At 42.9% G+C, this 19,449-nt stretch overlaps 1 protein-coding gene and 1 long non-coding RNA gene across 8 annotated transcripts in view; one reads left to right on the top strand and one right to left on the bottom strand.

The window, feature by feature from the left end:
* LOC310759811 overlaps window positions 1-18,283 on the bottom strand; it is a 49,751-nt gene extending 31,468 nt beyond the window's left edge. Inside the window, exon 1 of the long non-coding RNA XR_014546514.1 lies at window positions 17,595-18,283. This is a non-coding gene — a long non-coding RNA (uncharacterized lncRNA). The remainder of the gene's footprint in view (window positions 1-17,594) is intronic.
* The window catches only part of EYS (eyes shut homolog), a 476,514-nt gene that overhangs the window by 432,861 nt on the left and 24,204 nt on the right, over window positions 1-19,449 (top strand). For all 7 annotated transcript variants that reach the window (XM_083606894.1, XM_083606889.1, XM_083606892.1 and 4 more), the window contains 3 exons: window positions 14,602-14,774; window positions 16,198-16,380; window positions 18,621-18,787. In XM_083606894.1, the coding sequence (XP_083463020.1) occupies window positions 14,602-14,774; window positions 16,198-16,380; window positions 18,621-18,787 (523 nt within the window). The remainder of the gene's footprint in view (window positions 1-14,601; window positions 14,775-16,197; window positions 16,381-18,620; window positions 18,788-19,449) is intronic.

The following is a 19,449-nucleotide window of genomic DNA, read 5'->3' as shown; positions in this document are numbered from 1 at the left end:
TGGATCATACCACTCCTCTTTTTCTGCCCAGTTTTATGTCCAAGCTTTTCCAAAGATAGGTAAGCCCCTTCTAAAGCCTCCTTCATTCATGGTGAACAGGTCCAGGCCTCTTCTCTAGCTAAGGATGGCAGCAAAATGTGGTTTGGTTTGAGCCTACCTAATATGAGCCTACGTAATTCATACTTCCTTTGAAATTCACGCTGCTCATTTTGTGTGGCATTCTTCCAACCAAATGTGTACATTATATTAGGGGAAAGTGTCCAAATAATAATAATACAGTAAAAACACATTATATGGCAGAAAATTTGCTAGTAAAAATGTGTAAATTAGGCAAAACATCTTGGATAGAGATCGACAGATGTTTACTAAAATTCTGGTGGGTTTTTTTGGAGGGGTAGGACTTTAAAAAGAAATTTACCTTCCCCCTGACACACATACTATACTACAGTGGCACCTCTGGTTATGAACTTAATTCGTTCCGGAGGTCCGTTCTTAACCTGAAACTGTTCTTAACATGAGGCACGCTTTCGCTAATGGGGCCTCTCACTGCTGCCGTGCCACCAGCACACAATTTCCACTCACATCCCAGGGCAAAGTCTGCAAGTAGGGGCATCTACTTCCGGGTTAGTGGAGCTCGTTACCCGAAGCATTCATAAGGAGGACAGTACATAACCCGAGGTTCCACTGTATATGAAAACAAGTTTTGCACCTCTCCTCAGATTTAAAAAATGATATGTCGTGATGGAGTCGGAGGGGGGGTGCTGTGTTAGAAATGCAGGTCCGTAGCAGCTTGGATGCTGCTTTGAGGATCTCTTAAGAACTGACACCTGTATTTTCTTTTGTAGACAGCTCTTATTCTTGGGATTGTACTACATTAAGAGGCATGTCTATTCTGAATCCAATATTTTTCCTCACTGGTCGCTGGTTTTCCAAACAGCAAAATATTAATAGGAATCATTTTCTTCAGTCCATCTGGGGTGGTGCTGTCCAAGGTTCTGGTTGCCTCTAGTGGCAAGACATTGATTTTAGGTTATCTCTTGCACACTGTTTGAGAGGGAGTGGATGCTTTCAGAAAGCTAGCAGTTTCGCTTCTCATCTATGCAGCGTAAATCAAACAGCAATGGGCACTGAATTCCAATTCATGGTGTAAGTATATTTTTAGGAGTAAGCCTTATAATGCTTGGATATTACACCTAAAACTGTAAATGTGAATGTGGCAATAGTGCTTGAAACCACCTGTCATACTAATGTGCTTGCCAGGAAGCTTTGGCTGAGGCTCCCCTTTGAGGGTAATCTTGGTGGCAAAACTGGACTGTTTTGCTGCATGAAAAGGTGCTTGAATCTGAGTTCTAAAGTAAAGCAGAAGTTTTTCAACTGAGTTATTTATTCCATTAATATCTGTACCTTTCCTCCAATGAGCTCATTGTGGCAGACATATTCTGCTCCTCATTTTATCCTCATAGCAACCATGTGAGTTAGGTTTGGTCAAGAGAAATTGACTGCCTCAGAGTCACCCATCGACTTTTATTATTAAATGGGGATTTGAACCCATGTCTCCAAGGTCCTAATCCAAGTCATTAACCACTCCACTACTCTGGCTCAGAGCAAAGCTTTAGCTAGCTCTTAATGTATATTGCAGAAGGAAAAATCATATTAAAAAGAGATTGTCATGCAGAGCCATTATCCTTGGTCGCTGCTTATGTAAAGAATAAACTCTGCATTGAAAATAAATAATAAACTGGTACTTCATTACATCTGTGGTCAGTGTGTAAGAGAGAGGGAGAATGCTCAGATTTTTACATTATTATTCTATTGCCCTGGCAGAGAACTGTTTGGATGATATAATATAATAAGAAGAAAAACAAACCAGGCAATTTACCGTATAATAGTAGTATAATGTTAAGATCCTGCAGATTATTATGTTGCTTCTAACTTACATTACACCATTGTTTTAAAGCATATACAGTAATACTGTATAATATTATTTCAATAAAGCCTTTGAGCTTGTGTTAAAAATCAACAATACATTATTGCAAATGTACAGTGGCTTATTGCGGTAGAGTCCATTAAGATATCTTTAAATGAAAGGAGCAAAAATCTAAGAGCTAAACTCCATGTGTAGTTTTGATTTACTGTATTAGTGCGAGGGCATTATTTTATCCTTATGGCTACAGCGTTTACATTAGAGGCAGTTGCCAGAACCATAAACATTACAAATTGTCATAAAACAATTTTGAAACCTGATGGATGAAGCCACTTGACTAGGCTGCCTAGAACTTTAACATTTGCTTCGTCTACTGATAGCAAAACTCGAAGTAGCTCAATGCACCCTTATAACAAACAGCACTCACTAGACATTTGTAATATGCTCTGCACGCTTTGAGTTCTTACAACCGTTCTGTAAATAGGACTTAGGGAGCAATTTGTAGGCTGTAGTGTAGCTGCAATGCCTTATGTTGGAACAATTCCTTCCCTAGAATATTTTTAACCCTGAGGAAACAATTTATTGTTCCAAAGAAAAGTCACCTCATTTTTTAGCACACAAACGTCTTGGGTCTGCATTTCTTGTACTATGACCCCATGTATGCCCCATGTATGCCTTCCTGCCTTATAATGAGATCCTTGTGAGGAGACTCTGTTTTGCCAGTATGAGAAACCTTTGGTCCTTCTAATCTGGTCTTCTTACCTAGGCTTCTTCCATAGGTGAAAATGTTCCATATTTTTCTTTCAGTGCTTTCCTTTCCTCTATCCTTCCCTTTCTGAATGTTCTCTTATTTCTTGAGGCCTGGTCTATACCAGGTCTAGCTCCAATGGCCTTCTGACAGGGTTCCCTTACTGCAAGAAGTGAAGTTACAAGGAACCAGGCAGAGGGTCTTCTCAGTCTGTGGAACACCTTTCTATCAGATGTCAAAGAGACAACCAATTACATGACTCTCTGAAGGCAGCCCTCTATCAGGAAGTTTTTAATGCTTGATGTTTAGTTGTGTTTCTACATTATGCTGGAAGCAGCCCAGAGTGGCTGAGGCAACCCAGTCAGATGGGTGGGGCATAAATTGTTGTTGTTGTTGTTGTTGTTATACAGCCGATTGATGTCACACAGTTCTGAGATGATGAATTAAAAAGGGAAAGGTAAAGGACCCCTGACAGTTAAGTCCAGTCACAGACGACTCTGGGGTTGCGGCTCTCATCTCGCTTTACAGGGCGAGGGAGCCGGCATATGTCTGCAGACAGTTTTTCCAGTTCATGTGGCCAGCATGACTAAGCTGCTTCTGGGGCAATGGAACACCAAAACCAGAGCACCTAATTTTGCCATAGAGATAACTAGGCCTTGGATATCCCAGGGTATGCATCACATTGGTGTGATTTCTCAGCATCCAAACACTTAAGGCCCTCTTACACCTCTGGTGCAACCAATGGGACTTTCATTCCCTTCAGTGTTCTTACAGAGGATGGTGGTGGTGGTGGTGTTGATGATATCTGAAAAAACATTGAAAGCATTGTATACAGCTCACTGGACTGTTATTATTGTATATGCAAAGCTACATACCTGACTACCATGTACACTACTGCAGCTATAAATATGCCCTAGAAATCCAGCACATGAAGTCTCCCACCCAAGCACTGGATCTTCTTCTGGCAGAAAAATTGAGAGCTGTGGTACATTAATATGGCATTTAGGTTCAAAAAGTTTGGATGAGAGACTGGACTTAAATCAGGCCTGTACAACTTGTAACCCACCCAAGCCCACCAGCCATGGTGCTGTGGCAGGTAAAATAACAGCCTGCTGGGACTGTAAAAAGGAGATGGGTGTTGTACTTGGTAGGTCAAAATATATGGCTGGTGAGCTATGTATAGCTTGGAGAGCCAGAAGTTGTGCAGGCCTAACTTAAGTGAAAACCTGTCTTTGTGTACTTTGACTTTTTACAGTTCAGTTATATAATTCTATTTCAGTTCTAGTTATCCTTTTAATGTGGATTTATTGGACATCAGTAATCAAGCCATTAGCAACATGAAACTGACTATAATTAATCTTAGGGGTAGTTATATATTTTATTCACTACATTTATATTCTGCCTTTCCTCCAAGGAAATGGCTGAGTATAGATGTAAACCTCAGTTTCTCTGGTCCCAATCCAGAACTCTAACCACTACACTTACTACACATATCACTAGAGGGGAAAATGCACTATTAACCAATTTGAGATCCTTCGGCTATAACTGGGATTTTAACACTGGCCTAGATTTGCAAACCCAGGAGATTGCTTTCCCCCCCCTCCCAACGCCTGAATGTTAATATGTTGTGCAATCCAAGTAGCTATAAACATCACTCCTTCTGCAAAGAACAAAATAAGAACTGGCACATATTGCAATTTTCATATTCTTTCGAAATCATGTTGCCTTTAGAACAGAATTACATATCGCTGAACTTTTGTCAAACCGAAATGAGTCTAACGTAAGAAAGCTAAACTGGCATACTGAGCAAGACTTTGCATGTTTTGGTGGCGGGCTTCGTTTGTCTTTCAGCTTTGCTATTTGGAAATGTAATGGCAGATATTTATCTCAAAGGATAATGCATTTCACAGTCTTGAAAGCAGCAGCTATTTACACCTCCAATTTTAACACTGAATCTAAAACCCTGGTGTTGCTACTGACACTTAAGGGAAGAAAACAGGAGGGCTCTTCTAGATGTTTATCAACTTAATCTGCTAATGGATGTGATTAAACTGATTCTTGTGAGAATTGCCATGATAGAGAACAACACCATCTAGCAACAAAGCTAAGCAGAAACACTTGATTTTAAAAACTGGATTCTGTTGAATTTGGCACCACTGAAATTAATGGCACTTAGTAATTCCCTGGGTGGCAAGCTGCCCAGGTAGAGAAGGTGCAAAGAAGCAAGAGGAACAACCCAAGGTGTGCCTGTGGAAATAGCAAATGGTGTCCCCACTCCCCCAATTCAAGATGCATATGATTCAAGACTGCATAGTTCTGTTTGCATAAAAAGGTCTGAAGGCTCAAAGCAGGACACTGGAAGAGTGTTCCACAGCATGGGACCAGTGACACTAAATACTCAACGTCTTGGGCCTTTGTAACACAACTAACAACACTCCTCTGGTTGCTCTAAGTGATCAAACTGGGATGTAAGGGCCCAAGTTGTTCAGGGCTTTGTGTAACAACACAAGACCTTTAAACCTATCCTGGTAGTATATGGGCAGCTAGTGCAGAGGTCTTACAGGCTACTTACTGGCTGTTTGCTCCCAAGTCCAGCCACTGCATTCTGCACCAGCTGGAGATTCCATATCAGGGCCAAGGGCAGTCTCCCATAGAGCACAGTGCAGCAATCTAGTCTCAAGGTTACCAATGTATGGACTACAGTGGCTAAGTGAACATGACAAGATGTGCAGGAAGACCAACTTACTGTTGCTGTTGTCCTTTTTGAAAAAAAGGAAAGCATGTTAAGTTTCCTTGCTTGTTCTTTAGGAAAGTTTGTGTGCCTTTGTATTTTGTTCTGGCAGGGATCGTCATAAAATGATTAAAGCTGACCCTGAGTAAAGGTTATTGGATATATATTAGCTTGAACTCCCCCCCCCCCTCTTGGTTTTTCCTATGTGTGCACTCGCAGGCTCCCTGAAGGTACGCCTTGTGCAGATTAAGGTATCTTCTAATTGGGATTCATTTTGACAGTCACCTCTTGGCCCTGTGTGAAGGTAGTAGCAAGGAAGCATTTGAACTAGTTGAGCTTTCCATCCCTGATAAGCACAAGCGACATGTACAAAGAATGAAAACACTCCATATATTAAGGAGAAAGCAGGCCAAATCTGTGATCCCATCAGTCCAGCAGCTTCCGTTTCAAATATTATTGACTCCTGTCTGTAGGGTGCATAGCTATAGCTGAAAGGAGAGCTTGGCTCATTAGCTGTATTGTTGTTACCAAGATCTGGGTGCAGCAAGAAGAACAGGATTACAGCCAAGTCCTCAAAAAACAGAGCTGGCTTTCATTTTAACACTACGGACAACATATCTTATGAGCTCCATCTTTTCCCTCTTTTAAACTGATTCCAATTTAAAAAATAAAAGAAGACCTAGGGTTTTAAGATGAGCCTTGATGAATTGGAGCAAAGGTTTACAATGGCCAAACTGCCCACAGGTAAAAGCAGGTTTTAATAACATAAAAAGGAAATGGGAAGAGACACTGTCTATTTATTACTTCTTTAAAAACCATTTATAAACCACTTACCATTTTTAAATATCTCTTAAGTGGCGTACAACATATAAACAATCGTTGAAGTTTCATTGAAACAAAAATACAACATGAAACCAGTAAAGTGTTAAAAATGAATAAAAACAGGAATTCAAACAAAAAAAATCAGAATCTGACCTTATGGGTCAGGGAAAGCCTGGGCAAAAAGATATGTCTGAAGCAACTGATGGTCACTGCAGACTGAGATAAGGTGCAAGAGTCAGGACTATGAAAATATTCTGTATTTAGTTCAATATGTGGGATATTATGAAAACCTGAAAAACAATATACTGAGGAGGGCAAGTCCATGAGCAAATCATGAAGGCAACAGCTCTCTTCTGCTATTGCTCTCCAGCAACTTATATCAAGTGCTCTCATGAAGGTTCCTTACAGCTTCCATGAGTGATGGCCATTGACTAGTGCGAATCACGACAAAATCTTGCATTGCGAAGTACTCTGGTTCAGAGTTCCAGCCACCCACTGTGTCCTCCTTCCCCAGTTTTCTGCTTCTTTCCTGCTAACAAACACTTGTAATTCCATGGCCACTTACAACACCCAGTCCTTACATTCATCCGAAGTGTTTATAAGCCACATTTCAGGAGCAAGCCCTCACAATGCAAAGTACCTAGAACAAATGCTACATGATACATTAGGGTGGCCCTGTTAGTGGCTTCCTCCGCTTTTTAAAAATTCTGCAAACTTTGGGGTTCCCCTAAGTTTGCTCATGCCCCCCATTGTGTGTGACAAGTGCTCTTTGGGCTTCAAAAGGATTGGCACGCGCCTCCAAATGTCGCTAACAGAGGGAAAGAAAAGCCTCTCCATTCCCATGAGTCACCTTGCAGCAGCAAATTCCACAAATTAATTACGCATCTTGTGAAAAAGCACTTGCAAACTAGGCCAAGATGTTTCCTTTTAAAAACAATTAAACCAACGAAACCTGTTTTCCACTTCTTTCAGCAGGTCCTTTCATGATTTTGATTGCGTTTCCCCCTCTATTTTTTTGTCAGACAAATTTGAAAAGATTACACATAAGAGATGAATTTGAAGTCCCTTGTTGACTTTTCTGCTGGTTAAAAAGAAAAGATAATTGCACTGATCCATCACTCCACACATGGTGCCTGTAAATAATTATACCTGCCTTCGAAATGGGCAGTGTGCAAGTTTCCACATGGCTAAAGATTAACTTGCCCTACTCAGTGTGGAGCTGCGGGTTTTCTCCTGTATTGCCACCAGCTTAGTATGCTGGTCCCTGCGCATGACATTCCACGCACCCTTTTCTACACATGCAGCCTTATTTCTGCGCAAAGAACAGCTTCTTTGGATGGCTGCCAGTGTAAGCAGAAGGGACAAATTGCAGGCCCAGGAAACTCCGCAATGATAAAGCTGCAGGCACCTGTTCAGTATGCAATGCATGATATTAATTACTTCCACTTACAAACCTATCAGAGCATATTCTCTGTGCTTCTGGGGAGGAAAACAAATTAATAAGGTCTAGTAAACAACACTCTTCTTCCCCCGCCCACCCCCACAATCCTACCTGTCCTTAGACATTTATGCAAGCAAATAGTGCTCCTTCTGTGGCGCACTATGCTAATCCACAAATAAACCATCCATGATATTAATATAAAAAATACACCCTGCACTTGGCCCTAGTCAATCTTATAGCTGACTGCTGCTTTAACCAGGAAACGGTTAATTTTCCTGGCCAATGTGCTGCCAATGTGCACTGGTCTGTGCTAGAGGCAGAGAATAGTATTTTTAGTATTTGAAGAAGGCATGAGAGAGACTATCATTGCCCAGGACAGATACATTCATCCCACTCTGATCTCTTTCTAGAGATGACCATAGGAAAAAAGAAATGTATATGTGCGAAAAAGAGACCACAGCTCAGTGGTAGAGCACATACAGATCTCAGGTTCAGTCCTGGCATCTCCAGTTTAAAGAGTGGACCATATAGGAGGGAAGGGCTGCACTGCCAGTCAGAGTAGATCATGTTGGGCTAGATGGACGAATAGTCTGGTATAAGACAGGCTCCTACATTCTAACAGTACAGTACCTCTGTCTTGCTTCTTTGCTAGCTATCAGCACTGTGTGAGGTTAGCAAATGCATGCCGTGTGTTTTTGCATGTGTTCATTCTTTCAGAAACTTCCTCTGTTCCCATATATGGCCTTCTCTTAGTCCAGGCAAAGGCAAACTTGGCCCTCCAGATGTTTTAGGACTACAATTCCCATCATCCCTGACCACTGGTCCTGTTAGCTAGGGATGATGGGAGTTGTAGTCCCAAAACAGCTGGAGGTCCAAGTTTGCCTATGCCTGTCTTAGTCCATTGCTCCAGGTATTTGTTGTGTCTGTTGCCAACTCATGTAATAGCCCTATTGGATCAGACCAATGACACATCTAGTCCTTCCTTTGCTAACTCACAGTGGCCAACCAGATGCCCATGGAAAGTCCACGGGCAGGAGACGAGCACAGCAGCACTCTCCCACTCATGCTCCCCAGAGGCTGGTATTCAGAGCCATCTCATAGGGATCCATTTGGAACAGAATGCTGGAGGAGGTAAGTCTTTAGCCTGATTCAGCAGAGCTCTTCTTACCTTCTCATGCCTGTTCCTGGAGGTAACAAGAAAGGAAATTACAACTAAGCACTGGAAGAACTTTCTGACTGTAAGAGCTGTTCAATAGTGGAACGGACTCCCTCAGGAGTTTGTGAACTCTCCTTCCTTGGAGGTTTTTAAGCAGGGGTTGGATGGCCATTTGTCATGGATGCTTTAGCTGAGATTCCTGCATTACAGGGGGTTGGACTAGATGATCCTTGGGGGTGCCTTGCAACTCTACCGTTTTATCATTATATGAAATGTGTGTGTCATTTTTGCGTAGTGAGCTCTTCTTCCTAAATATGCACCCTCTGATAAAATCCAAGTTTAACATGTCTTACAGAGATGATCTCATCAAGTAAGGTCATATTCTGAAGAATCTTTCACCAAGTTATGATGAGAGAGCAAGCTCCTATTTAATCTAATGTCTTAAATGCCTAATCTAACAAAGTCTAGTCCCATAGGGTCTCTTTAACCCCATCCCATTTGGAAAAATGGAGAGCAAGTGACCTTTTGTATCAACGGTAAAGGTCAGGCTGTAAGGCAGGCTTTTCTCCCCCTGTTAACACTGCGAATCCATTTCATCTGGCATATCATCTGGTTAGGTTAATTTCCAGTGCTTCCAAACTCTCAAAATCACACTTACTGCACATTTGAAAAATGTCAGCATTGAGTTTTATAGCATTAGATTTCACACTTTTGGGGGCTTTTTATAACTTTCATAATTTATAGTCATCACCGAGGAAATACACAAAACGCAGAGCTGAATCATCAAGGAAAGTAAAAGGTCAGCCTACAAGACTGGACAGCCCAAATAACAGAGAAGGATTATGTACAGAAAAGGGGAAATATGAAGGGACAGGGTAATTGCTTTCTTCTGCATCTGTAGCAGCATGACCTCCAACTACTGCTTAGTACTCTACCTTCACTTTCAGACAGTAGTGCATGCATCAGTCAAGAACTTTTGCAATGTGCTATTAATTGACCTTCCGCTTTCTCATATGTCCCCATGTATTTATGTTCAGAATGCTGCAACTTGCTTAATTTTTCTTGGTGTATGCTACAGTCACAGACTTCCATGCATGCAACAGAACTTCCCGGCCCTCCAGTTCAGTAGTAAAGGTAAAGGTAAAGGGACCCCTGACCATTAGGTCCAGTCGTGGCCGACTCTGGGGTTGCAACGCTCATCTCGCTTTATTGGCCGAGGGAGGCAGCATACAGCTTCCAGGTCATGTGGCCAGCATGACTAAGCCGCTTCTGGCAAACCAGAGCAGCACACAGAAACGCTGTTTACCTTCCCGCCAGAGTGGTACCAATTTATCTACTTGCACTTTGATGTGCTTTTGAACTGCTAGGTGGGCAGGAGCAGGGACCGAGCAATGGGAGCTCACCCCGTTGCGGGGATTCGAACCGCCGACCTTCTGAGAGTCCTAGGCTCTGTGGTTTAACCCATAGCGCCACCTGCTTCCCAGTTCAGTAGTACTGATTCCTAATTCCAGCCAGTAGTGGGTAGCAGGGCGGCACAGGCAGGGCATTGCTCCTGACCAGCGAGGGGAAGACAGGCCAGGTGCAGGGAGCGTGATGTAGTTCTGGTGCCAACTGATGCTCCTTTCGCGATGCCCACACTCCCCCTCTCGCCTCTCCCTCCTTCAGTAACTGGCAGTAACACTTGGCACGTCCGATTATGACAGACTAAGGGAAATAATAAAAATAAAACCAAAACCATCAGGGGGGAATAACTAAGGAGCCCCAGCACGGCGTCCTGTGAAAAGAAAGCAAAGGAATATTTGAACTGCAAGTGTTTGTTTTTGAGAGGGAATAGCTATTTCCCCAAGCGCTCACAACTTAACTTTCAAATGCAGAAATAAATATTTGCAGCCTAATCCCATGAATGATTTATCAGATGCAATGCCCTCTTAGTTCAAAGGGGCTTACTTCCCCCCACTTGCAATGCTTTGAACAGAAGCCATTGAGAAGTTTCCCACCAGAAGCCCCATTAAAATGAGTGGGAGCTGTGCAAAAACACCGCGCCATCCCATTCAGCGGGGATAGTGCCAATGAATTTCTGAGATCGTGCGCTTAATGACTAGCCATTGAGAGACTGGTGCCCATGTGATCAGATGAGTGGCATGCCACAGTTATCAAAATGATTGAAAAGACAGGGTGTTCGGTGGTACATACCCATTTACATTCCTCTTTCTGGCTCTCCTCTCCAGCGGTACCTCTATACACACAAAAGGCTATTCATAAGAAATGTATTATTGCAGCTGATAGCCATTTCTCTTTTAAAAGCTGTCTGGAGGCATTATTCAAGCGGATTCATTCTAGAAGGCTTCCCAGCTGAGATTCTCTGCGCCTTGAAACTGTGGGTGGGCTCCTTTGAAATACACTAATGAACTGTTAGGCCCAAGGAGTGTCAGGAAGGGGTACTCATTTTCTCTTGCTAATAAATACAGCTTCCATGGCTCGGGAGCTTTTTCTCCTTATTATCTGGTTAGGTGTTTTGTTTCATTGTCTATGTAGCAGACTCTCTTTAAGACTCTCTTCCATAGCTTTTATCAGCTAAACCAGGGGCTGCCAACGTGGTGCCCTCCAGGTGTTGCTGAACGACAACTCCCATTAGTTCTACCTAGGAGGCCAAAGGTAATTGGATTTGGAGGTAAAAAACCACATCTGGAAGGCACCATGTTAGTTACGCCTGATCTGTGACCTTGATTCAGGCCCCACCCCTCAAGTCAACCCACACAGGGCTAAAATAGACCTAAAAACAGAGTTTTTTTCAGCCAGAATTCGCTGGAACTCTGTTCCAGCACCTCTCAGGTGGGCGCCATTGTCATTATAAGAGAACAAGGGAGGTGTTCATGTTGAGTTCCAGCACCTCTTTTTCTAGAAAAAATGGCACTTCTTAAAGGTGGTTTAGAAAGTATAAAAAATTCACAAACATTAAAATATAAACATCTATTATTAAAATATACAATAGAGCAATACCATTGAAGCAATTAAACACAATTGAAAACAGGAGACTCGGGTCAAGAGATCATGCCTTGACGTGACTTCAAAAACTGGGGCAATGCCAATGCAGATGGGGCTTATTGTATTTTAGAAGTGTGTGTTCTGTAGCATTGGTGCTTCTAGTGAAAAAGCCTGCTACTAAGCTAGCACAAGCTGATAATCATCAGGCTGGGACAAGACTCTATTTTTTTTTAATGGTCATTATCAGGGCATTGTTGGGACGCGGGTGGCGCTGTGGGTTAAACCACAGAGCCTAGGACTTGCAGAAGGTCAGCGGTTCGAATCCCCGTGACGTGCTGAGCTCCCGTAGCTCGGTCCCTGCTCCTGCCAACCTAGCAGTTTGAAAGCATGTCAAAGTGCAAGTAGATAAATAGGTACCACTCCAGCGGGAAGGTAAATGGCGTTTCCGTGCGCTGCTCTGGTTCACCAGAAGTGGCTTAGTCATGCTGGCCACATGACCCGGAAGCTGTACGCCGGCTCCCTCGGCCAATAAAGCGGGATGAGTGACGCAACCCCAGAGTTGGCCACGACTGGACCCAATGGTCAAGGGTCCTTTTTATCAGGGCATTAAAAGGAGAAGGGGAGGGCGTCAGTCTTTCAGGTAACCTGATCCAGAGTTGTAAGTAGCAGGACCTTAAAACTAGGTCGAAGTCTAATAGGCAGCTAGTGTTGGTCCCTCAACAGAAGTACTATACATATAGTGCCTTTCACTGTTTCCCAGAGCCAGTGTGAGAGCTCATTGTTATCCATTTTCAGAAGTAATCTGTCTTTTGGGTGCCAAATGCTAGGGAACAGAAAATGGCCATGACCTTCACTTCTCTCACTCGTGTAAGTCATAGCACTAGTGCGGTTAGAATGTCAGACAAGGACCAAGAAGACCAAGGTTCGAATACCCACTCAGTAATGAAGCTCACTATGTGGTATTTGGCAGGCACCAGACTAGCTTATCTTAGGGTGAGCAGAGAGGACTTAAAACTCTAGAAAAGTCCCATGCCTGCTTGCAAGAGTGCTGTGCTCTTTGAAGAATGTCTTCCAGACTGGGGTTGCTTTCTGCTTTGACTATGTGGCCACACAATGTGGCTACAAAGCGAGCATTGGGCTTTTCCAAAAGTTTTAAGTGAAAAGAAATACGCACCAGACCCTTCAACTACTGTAGTAAAGTGGTTAGTGCAACCCTCCTGTCTGTGCCCTGTTTCTATGCATGCTCACTTTCCTCCCCATCTTGCTTCATATAGTCAACAAAAAGTAAAATAAAAAATGAAGGTTCTGCACAGCACTGGTTTGTACTAATCAGAGTTTCTCCAAGTTTGGTTGTAACAGGAAACTCTGGTTGGTTTAAAAGCAGAAGCAAATGTTTCTGACATTCTCATTGGCACACCAGAGGAAGAAAGGAGAGGGTGCAGGCCCCAGTCTCTGGTTTCCGTATTGCTGTGGCCAACATGTGATGAGACATCATTGCATTGTGAGTTTCTCTGTCCCCACAACAGAGAGACAAGTGGTGTGGGTGTCAGATATCGTAGCATAGGAGAAAGTAGGAAAGACTTGTGTGGCTGCTTCTGAAAACACCAGGTTGCCATAATATCTGGTTACATCAGATGGTGTTACAGGGAGAATGTTGACTGCTGTGATTCGATTTCCAGAGGGACAGCAATGTTATTCTGTGGCATCAAAAACAAGAGCCCTGTAGTATCTTAAACACTTACCGTCAGTAATTTTATTGTGGAGTAAGTGTTCCACAGAACTAGCACCATCATCCACACTCTGCATTTATAGCACATGGCTTCCCCCCCCCAAAAAAAAAAAATAATAATCCTGGGAACTGTAGCTTATCCCCTAACCAAGCTACAAATCCCAGCACACTTTTGAAACTACACTTTGCAGAAGTAATGTTCTTTAAATGTATGGGGTGTTTGCAACTCCTTTGGATGCTCCAATTCAGAATCACTTCCTTTACGGCTGATATGCAACTGAAGATGTAGCTATAGAAACATTCCCCTCTTCTCCCTCACACTTGCTTTTGGCCTTGAAGGCACAGCAGTTGTTTCATGCATTTTGCTGAGACAACACAACGAGTATTTGACCAGAAGCCCTCAGAGGATTACACACACTGAGGAAATGAACAGCATGGAAAAGCTGGGAATATTTTTCAAGGGTTTGAATCTTATTAACTGAATTGTATGAAACATAAAGCAGGGACTTGTGCTTAAGAACAAGGGGTTCAGGCTTAGGAATAAATCTGAACCAGAAGCAAACAACCAGGTTTGACAGACATATTCTGCAATATAAGGTAGAAAGGTGGGTAAGATTTTCACCTCCCCTTTTCAGAGGCAGATTCTGGTGGAAATGGAAACGGGTGCAGAAATTGCTGATATTCGCTTATTTGTTCCGTATCTGGAACAGAAATTAATCCAGCAAATGCAACCAGTATTCACTGTGTTGTTGTTTTCACTCTGCAAACTGTACATAATTTATCACTTCCCCTCCCCATTTGTGTTGTGTTTCTGTTGCATTGAAATTAATGGTGTGGAACAACATAATGATAATGGGATCGATCACACAATTAATTATGCAAAATTCCTCCACAGGGAATAAATGAGTTGAATAATGTAGTCTTTGCTGGACGCTGAACTGCAGCCAAATGGAAATGGTTCTGCATGCAATGAACACTGGCTGGAATGGGAATTGATACCTTCTTACATCCCTCTTCTTAACAAATGCTGTTTGGTAACCTTTCTCTTCTTTTAAATTTTAACAGTGATACAGAGAACTGGTTCTGTGAATGCTCTGCTCTCTACTCTGGGAAATTATGTCAGCTTTCAACCTGTGAGGAGAACCCATGTGGAAACGGAGCAACATGTTTTCCAAAATCCAGCCAAGACACCGTGTGCCTCTGTCCCTATGGAAGGACTGGAATCCTTTGTAATGATGGTAAGAGAAAAATGCAGAACTTAGCAAGTCAAATGCAGTGAGAGAGAGAGAGAACAGAGAGAGATAGACTGAAGTTTATTTGTGTTAAATGACCAAAAAAGCCTTTTTGTTGCCGGGCAAATTGACTTCATCACTTCTCTCTGCTTCCTACTTTTCAGAACATACAGTTTAGTGCACTGGATTTATAATCCTCAGTATGCCTCTGTACTGGAATTGTTGTTGATTTTTAGATGTTTTAATTGGTTTACAGTTTGTGCCTTTTCCATCCTGTGCCCCTGTCAGAGGATGTGGGGGCATTATATATTTAATAAACAAACAAATAATCAATGCAAACATTCCCTCCAGTTCATTCAGTTGAATTGGATTCCTTTAGAATGTTTGAAGTCGCATCCAGTTTTAAATGGGACCCATTTAAGTCAGCCTGGAGCCCTCCTGCCAGACCCCTAACCTACTGAGAGCCCCACTTCTTTCCCTGCACTTACAAGGGTGGTGGAGAGGGACTCCTTGCAGTGTCAGGCATCAACCAGGAGATAGTGCTTCACGTATGTGTACCAGCACCCAGGGTGATGTGGTTCCCATGGTTTTTGATGTTCCTGAATGCAGCTACAAACATGTGCGGCCATGCCCAAGATGGCTGAGAACCAAAAGGCAGGTAGCTATCGTGAATCCCTGTCTTTCTGGACATTGCTTATAAGCAATTCTGCAGTGAGTAGTACTCCCTTGCCTTGCTTAAACATGAGAAAGGATGAGGCAGGGACCAGGGCAAGGGTAGTGAGTTAAAGCAGATCAACTTAGTACAGACCTGGAGTTTACATTGGACCTGGAGAGGCAACCCTCTTCAAAATTGGTTTCAGCCAGACACAAGAGACGTATGGGTGTGGAAAGAAAGAGGAGCATGTCAACTAGGGGCGGTGGAAGTTGGTCCATTAGGGCAAATGCAGCCCTGCCCCACCGACCTCAGACTGCCCTTAATCCGCCCTCATTTGCCTGCTTCCTTACATGCTACCAGGAGTGGCACATTGGCTAGCAGCTTTCTCCTTTATTTCAGTGTTGCCCTTGTGGAACTCAGTAGGGAGAAGGATGGGGTCAGAGCTAGAATTAGTTGACAATAGCTGTGCCTCTCCCTGCCATTGGCTCTAGCACCCCCTACTGTTGGACTCCTGGCCTTCTGCACCGCCAGTGTCAGTGGTCATCAGCCACCACTGATTATGGGGGAGAAGTTTAAAGCAGGGGTAGCTTAAGCTAATCAGGGGCAGTTGATATGCTGAATCTGGCTTGCAAAACAAAGGAGAAATGTGTGGAGAACCCAATCCTAGCTCTCAATTCTGGATGCTAAGAAATTGTATATATGAACTAGGCCATTGCTTGCTGTCCACCTGTGCTTCCCCCAACGGCATTTTCCTTTTCTGTGTTTTTCAAACAGTTATTAATATTACCTATCCTAACTTCAGTGGGACAGATAGCTTTGGCTATACCTCATTCCTAGCCTATTCAGCAATTCCAAACATCAGCCTCTACTATGAATTCCAACTGAAATTTCAATTAGCAAACCACAACTCTTCACTGCAAGACAATCTGATATTTTTCACTGGTCAGAAGGGTCAAGGTAAGTTATTTGTGTTTCTCTGGGGAGGGAGTGTTATTCAAATGGCTAAGACAAAGTAAATGGGGGAATATAGATATATGGATTCCGATTTCTGGGCACCTCAAGAACCATTAACAGAAGTGCACATAGCATTTGTTATATTTTTATTACATAGAAAATAATGTTTATTTTGAGATCTTGACCGGTAAATTCCTTATAGTCACTTTTTAATTTCAGAAAAGGCAGATATTCTGTCTCAAAGGCACACCTGTACAACCCTGGATGCTGGTCACCCTGGAGAACTTATACCAGTTAGAAACCAGTTAGAGTAGCCTCTGTCTAGACCAGCCTTTATCAACCTTGAATCCCCAGAGATGGTTGGACTACAACTCCCATCATCCCTGGCTAGCAGCACAAGCAATCAGGAATGATGGAAGTTGTAGTCTAACAACAACTGGGGACCCAAGGTTGGAAAAGGCTGGTCTAGACAATACAGAGCAGGATGGATAAATGGCTTGACCTTGTATAAAGCAGCCTCCTGTGTAACTGTGGAAAGGGGTTTGCGTAGGGTATCCTGCAAATGATAAAATGTGATTGTTGGGTACGGAACTAAAGTAGAGAAAATGTCTTAGCACTTTCATCTGTAAACTAATCTATGTAAAGCCACCAGGGGGCATCAGAACACTAGATGGAAGGAACATGAGAAAGTTTAGGAAGACCAGTTTGCTTTGCACTGTGACAATTGGCTGCACATTCCTATATATGTGTACTCAGAAGTAATCCCCACCTTAGTGTGTGTGTGTGTGTGTGTGTGTGTGTGTGTGTGTGTGTAAGAGAGAGAGAGAGAGAGAGAGAGAGAGAGACATACCTGCTATCCTTTGATTCTCAGCTGTGAGGAAAGAAGAAAATTAGTCCTCTAAGGTTTCCTGGAACAAAATCTATTCCCACATTGTTGTTGTTGTTGTTGTTGTTGTTTATAAAAAACAACAGTCAGCAAGCTTTGTGGCTGAGAATTTGAGGCCAAGACATGGTTAGATTAAGCAAAGCTTGGAACTTAATAGATACGCCTTCCAAATAATAATAATAATAATAATAATAATAATAATAATAATAATGCAAAAGTGGGGAGATGTGTGTGTGTGTGTGTGTGTGTGTGCGTGATCACATACAGATAATTACAATAAAAAAGTACAGCACCAGCCCTTTCCTCAAAAAACAGCTGTTTCTGTTATCACCTGCCGGCAGAAGGACAGCAAGGAGGGTGCCAGTCTAGCTTCTCTCGGGAGAGATTTCCAAAGGCTGGGAGCTGCCACCAAGAAGGCCCTGTGAGGGTGGCAGGACTGAGAGAAGGGCCTCCCCTGAAGATCTCAGAGCCTGGGCAGTTTCACATGAGGAAATAGTCTTTTCAGATAGCCTGGACCTAAGCTGTATAGGGCTTTATAGGTAGCCAGTGTGGGAGCTGCTCTAGCAAGTGGGTTGTATGTTCCCAGTCAACAATCTGTCTGCAGCTCTTGGAGCCAGTTGGAGTTTCTGAGCACTTTTCAAATGAACTTTTAATTAAAAACGCAAATGATTTGGGAAAGCAGTGTTACTGCGTCATCTGCCAGCATGAAGTAGGAAATCCATCAAAGGAAAGAAGTATCCAGCCTCTGTTTGTGTTTTGCAGAGGTTCTGATTTCCTCTGTGCTAATCAACAAACTGGTAAAACTTGAAAGCCCCGTTCACTAGCCAACATCATTCACTAGCCAGAACAAGAAGGACCTGTCAGTTACCCTGGTCCTCCAGCTGATTGTGGCATCACCCCTTCTCTGGAAGGGGAAAAAAAATAGACCATGAATCTTGTCTCCAAATTCCTGTTTCACTATGCCACTGGACTAGTTTTTGAGTGGGATTAAGCATAAGGGCAACGTAGAAACAGAGATGCTGTCTGCTTTTCTGGAGAGATCTGAAGTGGAAGCAGTGGACTTTGGATGCCTGTCAGACCTCTGTTCAAACTGCATGTTAATAACTAAACTAAAACATTACAAAATGCCATAAGCCTGCAATGACCTCCTTGCAAAAGAAGCCGAACTCTGGTCCTGTTTACTCTGCATCCTGTGCACTCTCAACCGCTGGCTTGGGAAGCGGTGGGCACATGGTGTTAGCCACAATCCCTCTCTGGTATCTAGGCTATCATTTCTTACATTCTGTCATTTTGTTTTGGTAATGTAACCCAAGACTCACTCCCTTAATGTATCCCCTTGTGGTTATTCTTACTCCAGGTCTTAATGGCGATGATTTCTTAGTGCTAGGCCTGCGCCACGGCTGCCTGGTGTACAGCTACAACCTAGGATCTGGAACAGCCACTATCATTAGTGAGCTGCTAGATCTGACAAGGCATATTCACGTGGTCAGTCTTGGCAGATTTCTTCAGGATGGCTGGATGAAGGTAACGCTTACTTTAGAAGAGATGCTTATAAAACTCTTCTTTGTATCCACGAAGCTCACTGGGGATGGGGTGGTTGTCAGTGGCTTCAGCCTGGTCCCTGCCGGTAACCTACCTCACAAGGTTGCTGTGAGGATAAAAGTAGAAGAACCCACATATGAGCTCTTTTGGTGCAAGTGGCGGGATACTATATATAACCTTTATTAAGCTTGTCATACAAACAAAACTTTAAATATATAGTCTTGAATCCTAAGAGTTAAATATATTTATGTACTGTGTCCTGAAGACTTCATACAACAAGGTTGTTGAATGCCCCTCTCCATTTACAAAAGCAGTTCTCCCATCCACCACACACACACACACACACACATTGCCCCTTACAAATTGCTCTTGAAATTCTTGAGCACTCTGGGAAAGAATACATAAGGATGCTGGAGTGGAAAATGGGGTTGGGAGGGGTACAACTTGCTACATCAGTAGACGTGCTTGCACACCTCTAAAAGCCCTTTGAATGACCACCCTGGAAATTTAAAGACCTTCTTTATATATTTACTATTCAGTTGCAGCAGTGCCTTCTACCCTTCATTGATTTGAAGCTTAGACTGTAATACAAAACACGTTATTGGTGGTTTCTCCATGATTGGAAGCTTGTGGGGACATAAGGA

Source organism: Podarcis filfolensis (genome assembly GCF_964270895.1).
Source record: "Podarcis filfolensis genome assembly, chromosome: 3".
Classification (NCBI taxonomy): Eukaryota; Metazoa; Chordata; class Lepidosauria; order Squamata; family Lacertidae; genus Podarcis; species Podarcis filfolensis.
This window is presented reverse-complemented; position numbering and strand designations above follow the sequence as displayed.